We start from the raw sequence: 23361 nt of genomic DNA, 5'->3' as shown, positions 1-23361 counted from the left end.
GCGAGTTCTGGTAATTTTTGTTTTGATGATGATGACTTGCATGGAAAAAAAATACGAACACTGTTTTCCTAGAAGCATTACATGCATGAAATGATCTGTGCGTACGTTGTAAGCTTAAAAACACATAGAATTACGACTCCCCCTAAATGTATGCGCACATCAAGACACAACCATAATGTGAGTGTATGTATGTGTGCAAGATTTCAAGATATGTTGTCAAGCTCCAAGATACCAAGTTCACGCCTAAGTTGACAGAACCTAGCTCCGCTAAGTGGCTTGGTGAAAATGTCGGCTAACTGCATGTCGGTACCCACATGGGTAATATCAATGTCACCCTTTTGCACATGGTATCTCAAGAAATGATACCTAATATCAATATGTTTTGTGCGAGGGTGATCAATGAGGTTCACGGAGATCTTTATGGCACTTTCATTATCACAGAGGAGAGGAACGTGTCGACACGTGATACCATAATCCTTCAGTGTTTGCCTCATCCATAGCAATTGAGTAGCACAGCTTGCGGCTGCAATATATTCGGCCTCGGCCGTGGAGAGAGAAACACAGTTCTGCTTCTTCGAGGACCAACTTACCAACGAGCGTCCAAGAAACTGACATGCACCGGAAGTGGATTTCCGTCCCACTTTATCACCGGCCCAATCCGCATCAGAATACCCAATAAGATCAAACTTTGCATCCTTAGGGTACCATAAGCCTAACTTTGGGGTGTGAACAAGGTATCTAAGAATATGCTTAACCGCCGTGTGATGGCTTTCCATAGGGGAAGCTTGAAATCTAGCACATATTCCTACACTTAACATGATGTCCGGTCTAGATGCGCAAAGATAAAGCAGCGAACCAATCATGGAGCGATAAGTAGATGGGTCAAAAGGAATACCGTTTGAGTCTTCATTTAGAACTACATCGGTGGCCATGGGTGTCTTCATTGGTTTAGCATTTGTCATATCAAATTTCTCAAGAATGTCCTTGAGGTACTTAGTTTGAGACAAGAAAATCCCTTCTTGAAATTGTTGTATTTGAAAACCAAGAAAGAACTTCAAGTCCGTGTTGAGTGACATCTCAAAGGTCTTGTTCATGGAGGCCGCAAACTTCTTGCACAAATGGATGTTAGGAGAACCAAAAATGATGTCATCTACATAGATTTGGCATAAGATCAAATCACCATTTTCCCTCTTAGTAAAAAGAGTGGGATCGAACACCCCCACCACAAAGCCATCATCGAGTAGGAACTTCTTAAGATGATCGTACCAAGCACAGGGTGCTTGTTTAAGACCATAAAGTGCCTTGTGAAGTTTATATACATGGTCTTTGTGATGAGGGTCAACAAACCCAGGTGGTTGTGATACATATACCTCTTCTTGTAGAGGACCGTTAAGAAAAGCACTTTTCACATCCATTTGATGCAAGGTAAAACCATTGAAAGCAGCATAGGCCAATAAAATGCGAATGGACTCAAGACGAGCAACAGGGGCGAAAGTTTCACCAAAGTCCAAACCTTCAACTTGGGAGTACCCCTGTGCTACTAACCTTGCCTTGTTGCGTAGGACAGTCCCGTTCTCATCTTCCTTGTTCTTGAAAATCCATTTATTTCCAATGACATTATGTTCCTCAGTTGGTCGTTCTACCAATGACCATACTTCGTTGCGTGTAAAACTGTTTAGCTCCTCTTGCATAGCAAGTAGCCAGTCATTGTCACATAATGCATCCTGAACCCTGTGTGGCACGGTACTAGAGACAAACGAAAAGTGAGCACAGAAGTTTGTTAATTGTTTACGAGTCACTCTACCTTCTGACACGCGTGTGAGGATTTGATCAATATCAACACGACCGGCCACACGTGGCATGATGGAGGTCAAGGTTTCACGAGGTTCAACTTTGTTTCCATCATCAACGTCCTCAACATATGGATCATTTATGTGCGGAGGAAGATATTCCTCTTCGCGTTGCACCTGTTGAGGTTCATCATCAAGCATACCCATACTTTGGTCTACCTCTTGAAGATCAACTTGTTCTTGAGTGTCATCAGGGTGAGAGACGTGTTCTCCCACTTGATCCTCAACAACTGACATGATGGGTGTGCTAATATCTTGTGGAGGTACGGGCAGTGAACTGTCTTGAGGATGCGAGATGTTCTCATCATCTTCATCATCATCATGGGGTCTTTGTTCCATAGGCAGAAGTGCACCTACACCCATGTTTAAGATATCTTGTGGAGAGTCTTCTTCACCTGCATCATTTAGATCAACTTGCTCCCCATGGGAGCGGTTAAATTCATCAAACGTCACGTCACAGGTTTCTATAACACATCCAGTGGATTTGTTGTAGACTCTGTAGGCGTGAGAGTTTGACCCATAGCCAACAAAAATCCCCTCAGTTGTTTTGGATTGAAATTTCCCTAACCGTTCCCGTTTGTTGAGGATGAAGCATTTGCATCCAAACACACGAAAATACTTAACATTTGGCTTGTTCCCAGTTAGGAGCTCATATGGAATTTTCTCCAATATTGATCGGAGGAAGAGCCGGTTTGATGCATGACATGCTGTGTTGACGGCCTCAGCCCAAAAGCTATGTGGTGACTTGTATTCATCTAACATGGACCTTGCCATTTCCACAAGTGTCCGGTTCTTCCTCTCTGCCACACCATTTGTTGGGGGTGTAAGGTGCGGAGTACTGATGTTCAATCCCCTCATCACTAAGAAATTCTTCTAGGGTGTAGTTCTTGAACTCAGAGCCATTATCACTTCTTACTGCCTTGATGTCCTTGTCAAACTTCCGCTGGGCTTGTTTGGCAAAGTCAATGAAAGTGACCTTCGTCTCGTCCTTGGACTTGAGAAAGAACACCCATGTATATCTTGAGTAATCATCAACAATGACTAGGCCATACTTTTTCCCTCCAAGACTTGCCCATGAAGGAGGCTGAAATAGATCCACATGAAGGAGCTCTAACGGCCTCGAAGTGGATACAACGTTCTTGGGTGGATGTCTTGATTGATGTTGTTTCCCAGCTATGCATGCACTGCACACACGATCTTTCTTAAAAGGTACATTTGTTAGTCCAAGAATGTGATTACCGTTTAAGAGATTTTGAAGATTTTTCATGCCAACATGGGCGAGCCGGCGATGCCACAGCCATCCCATGTCGGCCTTGGCCATTAGACAAGTTGTATGGAAAGTGCTCTCTTTCGAGAAATCAACCGTGTAAAGGTTGCCATCTAACTCTCCAACAAAAGCCACTTCAAGAGTGTCTCTCTTAAAGACTTTCACATCCGTTAGTCCAAATAGTGTGTCATAACCGACGGAAGCCAATTGGCGAACTGAAAGTAAATGATATTGAACAGATTGGACAAGCATGACATTTGCAATAGACATGTCATTAGTGATTGCCACCTTGCCCAACCCAATTACCTGCCCTTTCGACCCTCCACCAAATACAATGCTCATGTATGGTCGAATGGCTTGCATGAAGTCGTAGAGCAAGTTACTATCTCCGGTCATATGATTTGTGCATCCACTGTCGATCACCCATTTTGCTCCACCGGAGAAAACAGCCTCTAAAGAATTAAGACTTGGTTTGAGGTACCCATTTTGTCATGGGGCCTTTCACATTAGTTACAAGAGTCTTAGGGACCCAAATAGCATAGAATCGAAATGCATTATGGGGACCAACGAATTTAGCATAGACCTCTCCTTCCTTTGATTTGCGTAGTACATAGGATGGCGGCATGAATTCGGTTGTCTTGTTGTGAGTAGACGAACCCCTAGTGGCCGATCCACTCACAACCTTACCTTTCTCCGTGTGTCCCTCTGGTACAAATATTTCCTTAAGAGGAGTGGTACACTTGAGAGGAGATGCACTTTTCTTGGCAGTGCTTGGGTTGAACCCAAGCCCTTCCTTGGCGAAACCTCCATTGTGTCGACTTAAGATCTCATTGAGAGTCTTTTGTCCTTGTGCACATGTCATGAGACCTCCGTCTAGCTGTGCCCTTAACGAACAGTTTTCCTCAAGGATAGATGTCAGTTCACTACTAGGGTTAGTAGTGCAGGTATCAACATTGATAATAGGTGAGGAGTAGGCCTTAGCTAGAGTGTCAAGATAAGTAACCTTAAGTGCCTCAAAGCTCTTTGTAAGAACAGTGAGTTTCTCTTCCTTGTCTTTGAGAGACAAGGATAGACGCTCACGGTCCTTAGAAAGAGAAGCATGAGAGTTCACAAGTCGGTCTTTATCATTTAGTAATTCTCTGCACACATTTTCAGCCTTTTTCAAGGAGGCAAGATCATTAGCATGTTTATCAAGGTTTTCACCTACTTTTGAACATAATGCATCATTTTGTGCTTCCTCATAAAGGACTTTCTGCTCAAGGAGTTCATTTCTCTCCTTCTCCTCAGTGACGAGGGTTTCGAGTTCCTTGATGGTATTGGTGTGCTTACTCACCATTTCCATAAGTATGCGAAACATAGTGAGCTTCTTTCCTTTAAGAGAGCACATAAATTTGTTCATTTTAGCAAACATGGGATGATCTAAATCATTATCCTCATAGTGATCTTCCGCATCAAGATACTCATCAGAAGGGGTAGAAACTAGACTGAAAGAGTTTAACCGTGGGGTTACCTTAACCTTATCATGGGAGCTTTGGTCTTCCCCATCTCCCATGGCAGTCTTTGCCATCAAACACTTGTGAGCGTTGCCCTTGTAGTCCTTCATATAGTTGTAGTGAACAACATCACCACTTTTGTTGACTAGCCTCAAGGTACTCTGTGTATCTTGAGCTACTCCGGCAACTCCACCAACATCTTCTGGATCTGATTCTTCTTGTGCAACCATTGCTCTTCCATCTGTCCTCTTGGACTTGGAGTTCATAGGGTTTGGCAACTTCTTCTTTACAAAGGTCTTTGGAAACCTTGGTTTGTCTTCTCTCTTCTCATAAGGGCAGTCATTGGAGAAGTGGTTGGTTTCCTCACAGTTATAGCATTTCCTTACCTTCTTCTTTGGGAATCTTCCCTTGAACTTCCCTGCACTTAACTTCTTCACAAAGAGAGCAATGTCCTCAAACGATGGGCTTTCATCAGAGTCAACGTCATCACCATCTTGACAGTCATCATCACCTTCTTCTTCACTTTCTTCTTCGTCATACTCATGCTTGGCTTTCAAAGCAAGATTGATCTTTGATGTTGAAGTGCCATGCATGGCTAGGTGCTTTGTTGCATTTGCCTTTGACTCTTCAAATAATTGGAAAGTGGATATGATGTCATCTGGAGTCATTTCTTTGAAAGCATGATGTTGTCTCATGTCCCATACCATTTGATGGTGATATGGAGCAAGAGCGTGAAGTAACTTGTCCACAAAAAATCTCTTGGTCAGATTGAAACCATCTTGCGTCTTGTCACAATCACATGACTCAATGTCTGCGGCGAGAGTCATGAGCCATTCTAGTAGTTGCTTGGGAGATTCACCCTTTTCCATAGAGAAATTCTGTAATTGCCCCTTGGCAATTTCATATTGAGCAAGCCGAAGAGTGGAGGTACCGGTCTTGGTCCTTATGATGTTGTCTCATAATTCCTTGGCACTTGTGATGTGAATGTAAGGCCTTCATTGCTTGTCATTCATTCCTTTTCTTATGCACATGATCACAGTGTCATTGAGATGCTTGTCATAAGTTTCTCTGGGCGTGAGGCATCTTGGATCAACAGGATTGTACCCATGCTCGAGGATGTCCAACATCTCATCATTGGCGTACCTAAGATGATCCTGCATACCAACTCTCCACAAAGCAAAATCGGAATTGTCATCAACCAAGGGAGGTTTTCCTCCAGGATTGTACTTAGGTTTCTCAATTTGAGATCTAGCATAGAGTCATGGAACACTGGTTTGGTTCCTCTCCGGAGGAGGTTGGCCAAATGAGGTACCGTGCACGTGGGGCCCTGAGGCCCTCGGGGACGTGGTTGTCCCCGTGGTTAGTGATGCTAGTCTCATGAATTATGGCCTCAAGAGAAGCATCATGCTCCTCTTTTTTGCTTGGCAAGGGCCCGTTCCAGGTCCTCACAGGTGAAAGACTCGACTTCCGCGGAAGTCCCGTCCCTCTGCACTCGAGCTACCGTAGCTGGATCCATGTCCATCTCGCTCTAGGGCGGTTAAGCCACACAAATAGAGCACGAGGCTCTGATACCAATTGAAAAGGATCGAGATGGACCTAGAGGGGGGGGGGTGAATAGGTACAAATCCAAATTTCAATAATTACTTTGTAATTTTAGGCTAAAGTGCGGAATATGAGTGTAAGCCTAATAATTGCTATGACAAAGGGTAAGCTATTAGGAGTGAAGCAAGGCAAGCGGTAAACAATAATCAAATACAAGTATGTAATAAGGATTAACACAAGTAGAGAGTTAGGGTTAGGAATAACCAAAACTCCGAGAGAGACAAGGATGTATCCCGATGTTCACTTCCTTGGAGGGAAGCTACGTCACCGTTAGAGGGGCGGATGTTACCACGAAGGCACACCAACGCCACGAAGGCTCACCCTATTCTCCCTTTGAGATAACTCCACGAAGGCGTTTCTCAACCACTAGTGGTAAGCCTTGAGGTGGCTTCCAAACCTTCACAAACTTTCCGGGGGATATCACAATGGTTTGATTCCTCTCCGAAGACTCCTACCGCCTAGGAGTCCCCAACCTCCAAGAGTAACAAGATCACGGGGATTGCTCAAAACTTGCTCAAATCACAAATCACTTTGGTGGGAAGGAGGAGAGGGAGACGATCTATCTTTTGATTGGAACAACACTCAAAAGGACTCACAAATTCTCTTGGGATCTAGGATTTGGTGTAGACAAGAGTGAGTGAGAGGAAAGGTGTTCTTGGGTGTATCTTAGCTGTGTTGAACACCCTTTCACGAGGTGGGAGAAGAGTATTTATAGTGTGGAGTGAAATCCAGCCGTTGGAGGTGCAATAAGTCACACAGGGTCCGGACGTCCGACGCTTGTCGGAAGTCCGGGCGTCCGTGAGGGGCCGGACGTCCGACAGGGGTCGGTCGTCCGAGACCTGTAGGCATGACTGGAGCTCTTCTGAATTCATCAGCGGCCGGACGTCCGACAGGGGTCAGTCGTCCGAGGCCTGTACATGTGCCTGAACATATTTTGAATTCATCAGCATATGGACGTCCGGAGTGGCCCGGAAGTCCGTGTTATACAGCACAATTTCTACTGGTGGTGGCTACCGGATTTCCGATGGGGGTCGGACATCCGGCGCTCGGACGTCTGGAGGGAGCCGGATTTCCGAGATATAGGGCACACATTCTACTGGTGTAGACTTCTGGATTTCCGGAGCTTGGTCGGACGTTATTGCCCTCGGACGTCCGGAAGGAGCCGGATTTCCGAGATATAAGCCTTACAAACTACTGGTGCCTGGCTGCGGATTTCCGAAGCCAGCCGGACGTCCGGCCCTCGGACGTCCGGAGGGAGCCGGATGTCCGAGGTAATTGGACATGTATTGAACTGAAGACAGAGTGGGTAGTATGTGGTGTTTGGTATGATTGTAGAGATGTGGTATGAGCAAGTTTATCGCAAAGCTTGTGATCCCCTTTTAATAGTGTGGGATCCCTATACTCAATATGAGTAAACTCAAAAGACTACTCTACATCATCTCTTCTTAATCCCTAGTCTTCTCGAAATATAAATCATCAATCTTTTCAGGCAACCTTTGCCACATAAATCTCAATCTACTAAAGTACTTGTCGTCCTGAGATACACTCAACAAATAGGATTAGTTTCCTATGTATGTGTTGTCATTAACACCAAAAGACGATTAGGGGCATAGCATGCACTTTCACCTGTACCGCACGCCTACCTTGAAGGCGCAGACTGCTTGGTGCTCTATGACGTTCTCCACCGTGTGGTAGAGGGTCGTCCAACGCTGAATGAAATCGCGCAGGGGCTCATTCTACTTCTGGACACAGTGCTGGAGCTCCACGAGGCCAGCAGGGCGCTTGCACGTCCCTTCGAAGGTCCTGATGAACACTCGGGCCAGATCTGCACAACTGTAGATGCTTGAGGGGGGCAATTGGTTCAGCCACGCTCGCGCCGAGCCGTCGAGCATCAGAGGGAGGTGCTTCATGGCGATGTGGTCGTCCCCTCCTCCAATCTGAACTGCCACTCGGTAGTCGTCCAGCCATGTTTCGGGCTTGGACTCTCCTATAAACTTGTTGATCCCCGTCGCCAAACGGAAGTTCGGAGGGATGTCAGCCGAACGGATGGCTCGACTGAAACACTCGGGACCAGAGACGATGGTTCTGCTTCCACTCGGACGGTCCAAATCGAGACCATCGCGGTGGGCTCGGCCCCTATCGACCCTCCGCTGTGCGATATGCCCTCTCGCGTCGGGCCTTGGATCGTAAGTGTCACCGACTGAACGCCGATCATCATGATGTCGGGGCCCGTAGGGCCCACCCCGCGGAGGGGTGCGTGAACGGCGATGATCTTCGGGATTTATGGAACGGCTACCTGCCCTGTGTCACTGATGAGAACCGGGGCTGTGAACTGACCGATGCGTGTTCGCATGAACAGAACTATTGTGGATCCTGTTGTGCGACTGGGAGACCACCGAATTTTGCTGCTGCCCGTGTGCAGCAGGGCGAGGATTTGCTCGATCCCCCTGCCAGCCTCTGAGTCAGTCGACTGAAGGGGATCGGCTATCTTGGCGGCAGCAGACAGGTTGAGGATGGGTGTGCGGAACAACTCAACATTGCTCCGTCGAGTGTGCCGACTGGCTGAACGGCGGGGAGGACAGCGTGCGCCGGATGTTTCGCCGATCTCGTGCTCGTTCCGGCCAGTTTGGCGGGGACTTTCATGGGAGTTGGCCATGTGTACTTCTGCTGCAGGCCCGCGACCCAAGTACTAGGAAGGGAACTCAGTCAGAACCGAGTCCGAGCGCTGGGATGGCGGGGCAACCACAACCGACTCTAAGACCGCCACTTGTGAAGACGCGTTCTGGCGCGCCTGGGCGTGTTGCACCCAACGCTGGAGCCGCGGACGGCGGGACCGCTTGTTGCGGCGCGTGACGACGGCGTAGGTCGACACCGGAGCCGACTGCTGGAGAAGAAGAACACCGCGGGCGCCGGCACGGAAGTGCGTAGCACCGCGACGGGGGAGCGCCTTGATGTCGAGAGGGGCGTCCCGAAGCCATGCCGAATCATCGACGATGAAGGAGAGAGCGCCGAAGAGGATCTCGTGACCCATGCTCAAATCTCCACCGGAAGACATGACGAAAAGATGTAGTCGCAAACTCGCCGGAAGTCGCTTAGACGCGAGCCCCACGGTGGGCGCCAACTGTCGTGGGTATAAGTCTGACAGTAGATGTGTAGGGTACGAAAGGATGGGCAGAGCCTTAGCTACGGCGAGGTTGTATGAGTTCAGGCCCCTCTACGGTGGAGGTAATAGCCCTACGTCTCAGTGCTCTGGGAGCTTGTTGTCGAGTGGAATATGGATTACAGTGAATTTCTAACCCCTGCACAAGCGGGGAAGGGTGGCTTATATAGAGTGCGCTGCCCTTCACAACGGTTCGGTGCACAGGGGTGGAGTAGTGGCGAATAAATGCCCACGTTACAGGTAACGTATGTCTTAAATGCTAATAAAGGCATATGGAAACGTATGACCATTGCCCTCCAGGGGGTTACGATGTACAGAGTGGAATTCAGTCGGTACGTTTGAGTCGCTCCGAATGCTCATCTCCGACTGGATGATGGAGGGATCGTCACCGACTGGATGATGAGAAGTCCTTAATTCAGTAGGAACTGACTAAGGGCCTTGTCCCTTATGAGGGGTAGTCCTTGGGTAGGACCTATAGGACAGGCCTATGACCCTACCCTAGGACTATAACCCCATCAACTAATTTGGATATTACTACATCCGTTTGCTATGCTTTCGTATCCAAAGAGGTATTATTTTCATTCGAGGACATGCCACCCTCTTTGCCCCCCTGTTGTCATTAACATCTTGCAAGAGTTCGCTGACGTCTTTCCACAAGATGTGCCACCGGGATTACCACCTATTAGAGGGATTGAGCATCAGATTGACTTAATTCCCGCTGCATCGCTACCCAACCGTGCACCATACCGTACCAATCTAGAGGAGACGAAGGAGATTATCCGTCAAGTACAAGAGCTGCTCGACAAAGGTTATATACGTGAATCTCTTAGTCCTTATGCTGTTCCTATTATTCTAGTGTCGAAAAAGGATGGTACATCGCGTATGTGTGTTGACTGTAGAGGCATTAATAATATTACTATTCGTTATCGTCATCCTATTCCTAGGCTAGATGATATGCTTGATGAATTAAGTGGCTCTATAATTTTCTCCAAAGTTAATATGCGTAGTGGATACCATCAAATTCGCATGAAATTGGGAGATGAATGGAAAACGACATATAAAACTAAGTTTGGCTTGTATGAGTGGTTAGTTATGCCTTTTGGATTGACTAATGCACCTAGCACTTTCATGAGATTAATGAATGAGGTTTTACGTGCTTTCATTGGACGGTTTGTGGTAGTCTACTTTGATGATATACCGATTTATAGTAGATCTTTGGAGGAACACTTGGATCATTTGCGTGTTGTTTTTACTGCTCTACGTGATGCACGTTTGTTTGGTAACCTTGGGAAGTGCACCTTTTGCATAGACCGAGTATCTTTTCTTGGCTATGTTGTTACTGCACAGGGAATTGAAGTTGATAAAGCCAAGATTGAAGCTATTGAGAGTTGGCCGCAGCCCAAAACGGTCACGCAAGTGAGGAGTTTCCTTGGACTCGCCGGGTTTTATAGGCGTTTTGTGAGAGATTTCAACACCATTGCTGCACCTCTCAATGAGCTTACAAAGAAGGATATGCCTTATTCTTGGGGTACCACACAGGAAGAAGCCTTCACGATTTTGAAAGATAAGTTAACACATGCTCCTTTACTCCAACTTCCTGATTTTAATAAGACTTTCGAGCTTGAATGTGATGCTAGTGGAATTGGATTAGGAGGTGTGTTATTACAAGATGGTAAACCTGTTGCATATTTTTCTGAAAAATTAAGTGGGCCTAGTCTGAATTATTCTACTTATGATAAGGAATTATATGCTCTTGTTCGGACTTTGGAAACATGGCAACATTATTTATGGCCCAAAGAATTTGTCATACATTATGATCATGAATCTTTGAAACATATTAAAAGTCAAGCAAAACTAAACCGTAGACATGCTAAATGGGTTGAATTCATTGAGACTTTCCCCTACGTCATTAAACACAAGAAGGGTAAAGAAAATGTTACTGCTAATGCTTTGTCTCGTCGTTATACTATGCTTTCACAACTTGAATTTAAAATATTTGGTTTGGAGACCATCAAAGATCAATATGTGCATGATGCTGATTTCAAAGATGTGTTGGAGAATTGTAAAGAAGGGAGAACATGGAACAAGTTCATCATTATTAATGGATTTGTGTTTCGTGCTAACAAGCTATGCATTCAGCTAGCTCCGTTCGTCTTTTGTTGTTACAAGAGGTGCATGGAGGAGGATTGATGGGACACTTTGGCGTAAAGAAGACGGAGGACGTACTTGCTACACATTTATTTTGGCCAAAGATGCGACGGGATGTTGAGCGTTTTGTTGCTCACTGCACGACATGTCAAAAAGTTAAGTCACGACTCAATCCTCATGGTTTATATATGCCTTTGCGTGTACCTAGTGTTCATTGGGAGGATATATCTATGGACTTTGTTTTAGGTTTACCTCGAACAAAGAAGGGGAGGGATAGCATATTTGTTGTCGTGGACAGAGTTTCCAAAATGGCACACTTTATACCATGTCATAAAAGTGACGATGCTGCTAATGTAGCTGATTTGTTATTTCGTGAAATTATTCGCTTGCATGGTGTGACAAATATGATTGTTTCATATCGTGATGCTAAATTTCTTAGCCACTTTTGGCGATGTTTATGGGCTAAGTTGGGGACAAAAATGCTTTTTAGTACTACATGTCACCCCCAAACTGATGGACAAACTGAAGTAGTCAATAGATCTTTGTCTACTATGCTTAGGGTTGTTTTGAAGAACAATCTAAAACTATGGGAAGAATGCTTGCCTCATATTGAATTTGCTTATAATCGTTCGCTCCATTCTACTACAAAGACGTGTCCTTTTGAAGTTGTGTATGTTTCCTACCTCGTGCACCTATTGATTTGTTACCTCTTCCATCTTTGGAAAAGGTTAATTTTGATGCTAAAGAACGTGTTGATTTGATATTAAAGATGCATGATTTAACTAAGGAAAACATTGAGCGCATGAATGCTAAATATAAACTTGCTGGAGATAAGGGTAGAAAACATATTGTCTTTGCACATAGAGATCTTGTTTGGTTGTATTTGCGTAAGGATAGGTTTTCTAATTTGCGCAACTCAAAGCTAATGCCGCGTGCTGATGGTCCTTTCAAAGTGTTAGAGAAAATAAATGATAATGCATATAGACTTGAGCTGCCTGGAGATTTTGGGGTTAGTCCCACTTTTAACATTGCAGATTTGAAGTCATATTTGGGTGAGGAAGATGAGCTTCCGTCGAGGACGACTTCATTTCAAGAAGGGGAGGATGATGAGGACATCAACACCATTGTTACACCCACAACCCCAACTGCTATACATACTGGACCAATTACTAGAGCTCGTGCACGCCAATTGAATTACCAGGTACTTTCGTTTCTTGGGAATACTTCTAATGTTCATGAACATATGATGCTGCCTAAGTTAGATACTTTTGTTGTGCTCATGAATGAAGGATCTAACATGGACAAGAAGGATATCCGTTGGAGCGGGATCAAGCATGGAGAAGAAGGTGCACACGTGGGAGAGAACAATGGAGCTTCCAGTGGTGATTTTCACACTTTAAAGCCAACATAAGGATATCATGAAGGCTTTGGACGAAATATTCAAGATGACACTTTATAAATCTCCTCCATAGGCTATTATAGGTGTTGCGCCACCTTATTTTTGGGCCAGGCCCATGTAATTTCGAAATACCATAATATAGGCTATTTTTAGAGTCCGTATGTGTGGGAAAACCGAGTTTAGGGCTGTTTTCGGACCCCTCCTCCAAGGGCCACGAAATTGCCTCTCTATTCCCTCACATATACAGCCCTTAGGGCACCATTTAGACTTGGGTTTTGTTTAGATTACAAGTTCGTCATAGCTGCAACTTCGCGTTCTTCATTTGTGTTCTACGACGAGACAAATGCGTCATAGAACCCCACCTTCATCAATAAAGCTTTGCTCTTATATTCGCAATATCTTGATTGCATCTTGGTTTCTTGCTTGTTCTTCGTTTGCGTGCAGGAAATAGACCTTCGTGGTCAGGTTGATCGTGCTCTAGCGTGGTAAATAACCTCTCAAAGTTGGTTTAGCGATTGCTAAGACGCGACGCCCTCACACGTTCGTAGCCAGGTACAAATTGTATAAGCAATTATCCCTAAACAACAAAACATACAATATATTGTATAAGAAATTATCCAAATACTACAAAATTTGCATAATCATAAGAACCCTAATCCTAACATCCAAACAACCCTAATCCTAACCCCACCACACCCCTAACCCCAACACAACTCTCAGTCTTACATACAAAGAACCCTAATCCTAACATACAAACAAGTGCAACAAAATCATACACATTCCAAATTTCATGAAGAACTAACGTTTGCTCAAATTTGCAAAAAAGTGAGCAAATGAGATTTTCTTTTTGGACGAGAGGGCGGGGATCGGGGAAGATTACCTTAAGGGAGGGATTGGGGTCGAAATCCGCGAACCAATCCTTCATATGTGCTTGATTTGGGGATGGATTTGAGGAAAGGGGAGAGGGGAACTCGAGGGGACCTCTTTCTTTGTTCTGGTTGATGGAGGTGAATGGGAGGGGGGTGGGGGGAGGCCGACCCGCGAGTCTGATAAGTGTCCGTGTGGCGCCTAAGAGCATCTCTAGTAGAACCCTCAAACCCTTAAATCTAAAACCCAGTTTTAAGGGTTGAGAATTGCCAATTTTTGACACTTTTAAGGGTTGAAAAACAGGGGCAAATACTAGAACCCTCAAACCCAACCCTTACAACGAGTCCATCTACATACCAAGTGGCTACAATTAGTGCCAATGAAGCAAAAATTAAAAACTTAAAAAGTAAAAAAAAATCTCACCGGGGCGGGGCGCGGGCGGGCGGCCGGGGCGGGGACGCGGCCGGGGAGCAGAGGGGCGGCGGGCGGCGACCGGGGCGGGGACGCGGCCGGGGAGCGGAGGGGCGGCGGGCGGCGACCGGGGCGCGGTGGGCCGGCGGGGCGGCGGCCGGGGCGCGGAGGGGCGGCGGCCGGGGCGGCGGGGGCGACGGCCGGGGCGCGGAGGGGCGGTGGGGAGGCGATCGGAGCGCGGGGGGCGGCGGCCGAGATGCGGAGGGCGGTGGGGCGCAGAGGGGCGGCGGCCGGGGCGCGGATGGGCGGTGGGGAGGCGACCGGAGCGCGGGGGGCGGCGGCCGAGATGCGGAGGGCGGCGGGGCGCAGAGGGGCGGCAGCCGGGGCGCGGAGGGGCGGCGGCGGCCGAGGCGGATTCCTCCCGCACGGGGGAACCAACTGCCTCCCGCGCGAGGTGAGAAAATGAGTGCGGGTTGGGGGCAGTTTTTCCTCCCAACCCTCACTTCTACAGGCTGGGAAGGGGTTTGAGGGTTGGACCTTTATTTTTTTTTACGAATTTAAGGGTTCTAGTCTACACCGTTTTTTCGATGAAAACTGTAAAAAGCGGTTATTTTTAAGGGTTTGAGGGCTGTACTAGAGATGCTCTAAGTGCTCGGCCTTTTTCTTAGGCCTCACACTGCTTGAGGATGGGGTCGGCCCGCCACGAGACATAGGCGTGGTTGGGGATGTGCCGCCTTTGGCTAAGTCATCACACAGTGGTAATATGACGCGTGACTGTCGGACGTGACACGAAAAGATCAGCTGAATGATTTTTTTTAATACTGTATAATTTATAATTTATTTCGTCCCGATGTCAATTTTGCCTCGCCATGTTTGGTGAGTAATGAGCTCAAAAGAACTGGGCCATCGTCATTTTAAACAAACCAGGTCGTGCGATCTAAGAATCCCTACTCGCGACCTCGTCTCCTCCTCTCCGGACTCCGGAGGTTGGAGTGAAGGAGGAAGTAGAGAGGAAAACAAAAACGCGCACATACGGGAACGCGTGATCCAAATCGAATCCCCTCCTTACGGAGAAACCCAAAATCCACAGAGAAGACCGCGCAAATCCGGCCAGATTTGGCCCCCGATCTCGCGCGTGGTCCATCGGGAGGTTTCCCTAGATCTTCCGCGGGTTCTTCCAGCGCTTGGTCTGGCGCCGCAGAGGGCAGGATGAGCTCGCGGATAAAGGAGATGGTGCGGGTGGCCACCGCACGGCTGGGCGGCGAGCTGTCGCCGCGGGCGGGACCTTCTCAGCCCGGACGTGCGGAGTCGTCCAGGACGGCACGTCTCGGTGGCGGAGGCGCCAGCCTCCGGCGCCAGCCTCAACCGCAGGCGCCCACCGTGCGCACCATCTACTGCAACGATCGCGAGGCCAACGCGCCCGTCGCATACAAGGTACAGGCCCGGCTTCCCTCCTCTAATTCGGTTGATTCGTCTCTAAGCGTAGGGCTCTATGTGCCTAGATCCCGTAATCACCTGTGTGTTCCGTGTTCGGTCGTTTGGGTTGGAGATATCCATTTGGTGCTGTGAGCTAGTAGAGCAGTATAGTTTGTTTCGGTTTACATAGTCATTAACACTGATTATTCCGCGAGAAAGTCACTTAGGTATAGTTTGTCCTCGAGACCTGCATTTCTAGTCAACTATGAGCCAATTGAGTGGATTAGAGCTAGTCTGATTGTGTGAATTACTAGTCACTTAGATTGCTATGGCAGCAGTACAACATAGATGCTACTGGCGTTTAGGCTTAAGAGCTCAGATGCATAGGCTGGACTATACTATACACCCGTCCACCTAACCACACCTCTGCATGATGCTTGCTGTGTCGACTACTGAACTTGTTTCCAGTCAGGGGCTCAGGGCAGCCAACTCACCTCTTGATGGCTGCAAGCTGAAGCAACCTATTTATTTGTAAGGGGAATGGTTGCTCTCCACGTCATTCGTTGCCATGTTAGCTTTCCATGAAAATGCTGTTGGTCTAATTGTAATACTCCATTTTGTGCCACAAAATAATCGAAACTCTGTTACTTGCCACTTCAACTATTTTATTATCTTAACCGTAACTTATTTGATCCCTGCAAAAATGCCCCATTATTGTAAGTAGATGCATTCATAAATTTTTACTGAGACCCCACCTGTCCCATACATATGCTAGTGTAAACGAATGAATATATTCGGGATCGATACTGTGAAGATCAAGCTATCACTTCTCATTTTATCAACAACTTCTAGTTTGTTTGACCATGCAATCAACTATTTTTGTTTAGTTTCTTTCACAGTCTGCCGCGTGTAGCATATCAAATCATCACTTTTGTAATTTTAATGCCAGAGTTCCACCTTGTTTTTTCTAATAATCTGTATCTTATTTGTTTAACATTCTCGTAAATTTTCACTGACACCCCACCTTTCCGTACATGCTAGTGTAAACAAATGAATATATTCGGGATCGATAATGTGAAGATCAAGCTATATCATTTCTCACTTCACATCTTCTAGTTTGTTTGACCATGACTATTTCTGTTTAGTTTCACAGTCTGCCGTGTGTAGCATATCAAATCATCAGTGTTGTAATTCTAATGCCAGAGTCCCACCTTGTTTTTTTCTTCTTCTAATAATTCGTACCTTATTTCTTCAACATTCTTGTTCGTCATTTCCAGGGAAATTCTGTATCGACTACAAAGTACAGCGTCTTGACATTTCTACCTAAAGGGTTGTTTGAACAGGTATTTATACGTTGTTTTTCTGTTTGATGCATATTCTATTGACATACCCTATAGATTTATCATCTTTTAAAGTTAATTTGGCCTTTCTTTTTTTTGCCTTGACGCAACATGAAACTATTATCTTGTTTTTTTAGAAAAAGCAAAGCTTTGTGTCCTGATATATTGAATAGGTAGGAGTAAAGGTTATTTACAAACATGAGTTGGCACAGCAAAATTGGAATAGAAAATGCAGAAGAGGGACCTCACGGGGAAATAAATGAACATCCCAACCCTCAGGCTCTTAGGCAACTTGCCTGATGGTACCCGTTCGAATCCATGCATGACCCTCGTCAAGGATCACGTTGCGGATGGCGTGAGAGTCTGGTTGTGTGCTGTCAAGGGTGCAGGCGTCCCTGTGCGCTTCTAGATCATTTAGGATGTGAGAGGCGTGGTGCTTGCGAGGCCCTTGCGCTGCTTTGGAGGAGTACTCTGCTTGGCCGGCAGCCATCTGCCGATGAGTGGCTTGCCAGCGGAGCCACTGACGGTGGCATAGATTCAGGGCAGGACTTCATGCCAAACGGCTCTGGCGAACGGACAGCCAAGAACAAGGTGCTACATGGTCAACAAGGTTTCGCCACATAACATGCAGGGGGATTGCGTGGCAGCTCACGATAAGCTAGGCGCTGTGCTGTCCAACAACGATCCTGACCAGCCAGCTAGAAAGGAAAAACTTGACCTTACACGGAGCCAAGTCTTCCAGGTGAGGTTCCAGGCATGGCAGTTGACTAAACCATGGAGGGTCGCCCTGTAGCCTGAACGGGCAAAGTACACCCTGGACTCCATCCATTTCCAGACAAGGCAGTCAGGTTCATCAGAAAGGTTGGCTGCAGCCACTGCCCGCCAGAGCAACATGAACTGGTTTGGCAATGAAAGGCTGCCAAGGATTTTGCCGATCCAGGCCCCATTCTCAAGCCCTTGGGCAATGTGTGTACTTTCCTTCGATGCTTAGGGGCCTTGGTGAGGATGCAGGCGTGGTTTCAACCACAAGACGATCGCCGAGCAAATGGTCAGACCAAAAGCAGCAGGATTGCCCATTGCCAAGTTTAGTGAAAGTGAAGGTGCGGATCAGGGCATGCTCAGGGGCCAAGGCTTGGAGGTCGAGCCCAAACTAGGGCTTGGATAGGTCAGTTTTGCTGCACCAAAGTCACCGAAGGCGCAGCGCCATGCCCATGCGTCCAGGTGGAGGTGTCCAAGGCCGTCAAGCTCAAGTGGACGACAGACGTGACTCTGATTGACCACACAATTGCCACCATTGGCCTCCTTGCGCACGGCGATTCTCGTTGCATTGCTTGATGGGATGGAATAGAGGTCAACACAGACTGAACAAGCGTGGCACAACCAGATTTGTTCAGGATGCGTGCCTTCCAAGTTGGCAGCCTGTTGGTGGTGCGTTCGATGAGAGTGTGTATAAGTTGTGCTTCTGACCGTGAGGGCCCGTATACGTGAGCGCGAATTTAGCAATCTGGTAAGGGCATGTACAATGGTGTTATCTTAGGAGTGCCACGTAGGATAAATGATGAGGTGGAGGAGAGGGAGCTCATAACAAAAGGTTTGTCTTCTCTTATTTAAGAGAAGACAAGAGATGATCTCTTAGCACAATTTGTCTCACCACGTTTTTAGGAATAGCTAGTTATTGAAGATAAGGCTAAAAGATGACCCATTATAGACATTTTTTTTGTTATCTCTAAATTACATGCAAGACTTAAGATAAGATTTTCTTATCAACCATTGTACATGCCCTAACCGAACCGGGAAATTTCCTCAATGTGCTCATCAATGCAATTGTTGGCTGTGGCGGAGCTCTTGCAAAATAATTGGTAGAGTGGGTATTGGCAACCATCCAAACACACGCTAGATGTCTACCTGCATACATCTTACTTTTTAGGGATACTTAGTCGAACTATCTAATACTCCCTCCATCACAAAATAAGCGTCGCTGATCACAAGGATTACAACAGCATTCCCCCTTAAACCTCGTGTGTCTACTTGGCATTGATCTTGACCATTCTAATCCTTGTGCTGAGCTTATGGAACGAACTCGCCCTAATGCCTTTGTTAGGATGTCTGCGAGCTGGTCCTTGGTGGCAACGAAATCAGCAAAGATGCTTCCAAGCATTCAGAGATGAAATGATACTGGGAATCAATATCCTTTCCTTGCCCTGCTCGTGGAGAACTGGGTTCTGCTGAGTTCCACGCGGACTTGCTGTCCATCTTCAGCTTAACAGTGTCAACTCTCTTCCCGTTTAGGTTGCCGAGTAACCGTGCCAGCTAGATAGCTTTGAGTGTTAAGTGGCATTGTTCAAGCAATTTGAAGTTCTAGATATGTAGAAGTTGGAAGTGAACCAAATTGTACTCAAATGCTATGCAAGGGATCACAAAAGTAAGGATTGAGAGGCCAAAAGAAAAACCCACGCACAGAGATATTTGGGCTTGTGCAACCAAGAAAGTGAGCATACAAAATTGGCGTAACAAAGATGAAGCTCATGTCCCGCAACCTCAAGAAGAGACGCTACTTGATTGCACTTGTAGGGCAAGGTTCGCAAAGCTTGGCAGCAACCTACGTTTGCAAGCGTAACAATTCTTATACAACATGTCTTTTGTGTTAGGAAGTATTAGTATTAGTCTAGGAGTCCTTATTAGTCTATTAGTATTAGTCTAGGAGTCCTTATTAGTCTATGTTTACTTTCCTTGCACCTCAAGTCTTGTGTAATATATATATGCCCCTTGGGCCTTCAATAAACATAAGTTGCTTTCCTAACATGGTATCAGAGCTTAGGTTATTTTTTTCGGGTGCTTTCCTAACATTTTGCACATCTTTTTCTTGAACTCTCTTTGCTTATAAGCTACTCCCTCTACTACTGCTGTTACGACCTGATGTAAAATCCGCCGACATCGTTGCATGCACTGTTAGATCATATGAGTTTGGTATTTGACAACACATCGAGGTCCCATCATCCTGTTAGAGCAAGTCTAGTAGAACCCTCAAACCCTTAAAACAAAAACCAGTTTTAAGGGTTGAGAATTGCACATTTTTGACACTTTTAAGGGCTGAAAAACAGGGGCAAAGACTAGAACCCTCAAACCCAACCCTCAAAATCGGAATACAGCCAGGACCGCGCGCGCCGGCTGCTGGAGCTCGCGCGCTGCTGCGGCGCCGCCGCGGCGAGCTCCTTCTGCGGCAGGGAGAGGGAAGGGGAGGGGCGGCTGGCGCGGCGAGCGGGGCGGGCGCGGGGGGCGGGCGGGGCGGCTGGCGCGGCGGACGGGGCGGCGGCCGGGGCGGGCGCGGCGGGCGCGGGGGCGGGGCGCGACGGCCGGGGCGCGGAGGGAGCGCGGGGCGCCGGCCGGAGCGCGGGGGGAGGCGGGGCGGCGGCGGCCGAGGCAACTTCCTCGCGCGCTCGGGGAACCAACTGCCCGCGCGAGGTGGAAAGTGGAGTACGGGTTGGGGGCAGTTTTCCCTCCCAACCCTTACTTTTACAAGATGGGAAGGGGTTTGCGGGTTGGACCTTTAATTTTTTTTACGGGTTTAAGGGTTCTAGTCTACGTCGTTTTGTCGATGAAAACTGTAAAAAAGCGGTTATTTGAGGGTTTGAGGGTTCTACTAGACTTGCTCTTACACATTGTAAGCTGTATTTTGGCAACATAATTCTGACAGTCTGATAGTTCGTCATTAGGTAAGGGGTATCATAGTATCACAATGAGCTTGTAGCTATTGAATCAAGTAATGCTTGTTATAAATACAATGCATGTTTCCATGCTGAACAAAGCAGCTTTGCAGTGACAGCTGCAACGTCGATTTAAGTGTTACTGTATTATTCGATAGCAATATGACCTAGGAACCTTTTGTAATTCATTTTTCTTTTCTTTTTTGCTTTGACAGTTCAGGCGGGTGGCAAATCTTTACTTCCTCATGATTTCAATCTTGTCGACTACACCAATTAGGTATCTGCGTGCGTGTGTGTGTGTGTGTCTCTATGGAATTCTGTAGTTGCAACTTCAAACTTCTGAGCATAATAAGCCACCCTTTAGCTTTACTTCTAACAATCTTAACATCACACTTGCTTGTATTTATGTAGTCCAGTCCACCCTGTCACCAATGTGGTTCCCCTTAGTCTAGTGCTTCTGGTGTCACTCATCAAGGAAGCTTTTGAGGACTGGGTTAGTATATTGTCAGTTGCTACACTATTTTATTGTGCCATCGTAATGATGATATCTGATGCCTTTCCCTTTTGTTTGTTTCCTGTCCTTAATACAGAAACGTTTCCAGAATGATATGTCAATTAATAATGCACATGTCGATGTATTACAAGGTCAAAAATGGGAAAGTAGTCCATGGAAAAGACTGCAGGTTGGAGATATTGTGAGGGTAATGTCTCAAATCTTCCTTATTGCTTATTGATCACTGGTCTGTTGCTTTCTAAAATTAATACACTTGATCTTTTGTCGTGTCTTTAGTTCAATCTTGAGCTTGAAATGCATAAAGAAAAAACTAATAGTGATGGACACTTTTTAGAGCAGATCAAGCAAGACAGTTACTTCCCTGCTGATTTGCTCTTCCTATCAAGTACGAACGCTGATGGTGTCTGCTACATCGAGGTTAATAATTCATTCTTACATGTTTCATTCTTTTGCTCAAATTGGAAGTATTAGTTGATCTTCAGAGAAAACTTAATTGATTTGTGTTATATATTTTTATTTATTTTAGACAGCTAATCTTGATGGGGAAACCAACCTGAAAATAAGGAAGGCTTTGGAGAAAACTTGGGACTATGTTCTTCCTGAAAAGGCTTCGGAATTCAAAGGTTATTCATGTATTTATTTTGTTTTATCTCGAGGACATTCTATTCCATAGTTGGTGGAATTAAGGAAGCTTTGTACTTCCTCTGAACTTCGCATAAGCATTCTACCTTTTCTGAACTTCACATTCTCTGTTTTTATTATGGCTTACAGGTGAAATACAGTGTGAACAGCCAAACAATTCGCTTTACACATTTACTGGGAATCTTATTGTGGACAAGCAAACTATACCAATTTCACCAAACCAAATACTTCTAAGGGTAAATTCTGTTCATGCTGTGTTTTCTTTTTTCGTTTCTTATTGAGAAAATTGGAACCATTCCACTGCGAAGTTGGCATCATGAAAAATGCGTCTAACTGGTAGAATGACATATGGGTCTTGTTGCTCGAGAAACAGACATGTGGGTCCAGGTCTGACATGTCAGTTAGACATGACGGCATTTTTCAAACTTACCAAGTTTGAGTAGCATGATTCAGAATTTCCCTCTTGGGCTTGTTTGGATGAGATTTTTTCCTTGGATGGAAAGTGTAGGTATTTTGTTACCAAAGCCTTCCAATTAAAGGCCTCTTATCAAAATAGGCCTTTGATATTTGTTTACTATACTATACACTAGCCAAGTTGTTTGCAAGTTATAAATATCATAAAAAAATGTACATCACTGCCTTCACTCACATCCTTCTCTCTTTAACCACAAACATGAAACATCTTTTGTTGGGCATATTCGATTGACATCATCAGTGGATTCATCAGAAAAAAAGTGTAATGTGATACTCCCTCCATCCCAAAATTCTTGTCTTAGAGTTGTCTAGATATGAATGTATCTAGTCACGTTTTAGTATTTAGATACATCCATTTTTAGACGAACCTAAGACAAGAATTTTGAGACGGAGGGAGTATTTATTATAGCTTTTGCAAACGTGAATAGCGACAAGCCGATGATACAAGTATTTAGTTAGAACAGTTCAAAAATTTCAACCATCACACAAAAAAACCATCCACTTCTCTAGTCTCATATGTTGGACAAGCAGCTACTGGTTTAGCCAGATTCCGGAAATTGTATAAGAAATGAGCACTTATGCCGTAGTGTTTGTTACAAGTATATAGAAATCTTATGGCCAAAAGTTATATTTCCAAGACTTTTTGAGAAGTAAAAATACGAGTAGAGAAAGTAGACCTGCGATGCTCCAAGGTGGAAGCTGCTTAGATGTATGGGTTTTTGCGAGTTTTTTTGCAGTGTGACCATCTGAGCACCCATGTGAAGGTGCTTACAGTGGAGGGCTAGACTATTGGATGCTTGGTGACATGAATTCTCCCTTCTAACCACCTTTTATGCACCTGCTGGGTTGGGAGATGCTCTGTTATTTTTCTTCCTTTCAGTGTTTACTTTCATCAGACTGAATAGTTGCTTGCACAGCACTCAGTTCTATCTCTGTATGTTTGTGCCTGTGCAATAGACCATAACGTCACACTACCTTTTTTCTGCAGGGATGCAGCCTTCGTAATACTGAGTACATTGTTGCGGTTGTTATATTCACGGGCCATGAGACGAAAGTAAGGGCTATTTTGTGTTT

General features: G+C 45.9%; 1 protein-coding gene across 2 annotated transcripts in view; it reads left to right on the top strand.

Moving 5' to 3' along the window:
* The first annotated feature begins 15094 nt into the window (after nucleotides 1-15094).
* LOC123428396 (phospholipid-transporting ATPase 3) overlaps nucleotides 15095-23361 on the top strand; it is a 36765-nt gene continuing 28498 nt past the window's right edge. Inside the window, exons 1-9 of one of the 2 annotated variants that reach the window (XM_045112594.1) lie at nucleotides 15095-15631; nucleotides 16891-16956; nucleotides 20873-20934; nucleotides 21069-21150; nucleotides 21248-21358; nucleotides 21511-21588; nucleotides 21698-21794; nucleotides 21943-22049; nucleotides 23276-23341. In XM_045112594.1, coding sequence (XP_044968529.1) covers nucleotides 15407-15631; nucleotides 16891-16956; nucleotides 20873-20934; nucleotides 21069-21150; nucleotides 21248-21358; nucleotides 21511-21588; nucleotides 21698-21794; nucleotides 21943-22049; nucleotides 23276-23341 — 894 coding nt within the window. In that variant the 5' untranslated portion in view covers nucleotides 15095-15406. Of the gene's footprint in view, nucleotides 15632-16890; nucleotides 16957-20872; nucleotides 20935-21068; nucleotides 21151-21247; nucleotides 21359-21505; nucleotides 21589-21697; nucleotides 21795-21942; nucleotides 22050-23275; nucleotides 23342-23361 lie in introns of those variants that run through there. The other variant, XM_045112600.1, reaches the window with a different exon arrangement.

Source organism: Hordeum vulgare, chromosome 1H, assembly GCF_904849725.1.
Source record: "Hordeum vulgare subsp. vulgare chromosome 1H, MorexV3_pseudomolecules_assembly, whole genome shotgun sequence".
In the NCBI taxonomy this organism is placed as follows: Eukaryota; Viridiplantae; Streptophyta; class Magnoliopsida; order Poales; family Poaceae; genus Hordeum; species Hordeum vulgare.
Note: the sequence above shows the minus strand (reverse complement) of the source record. Positions and strands in the feature narration are given on the sequence as shown.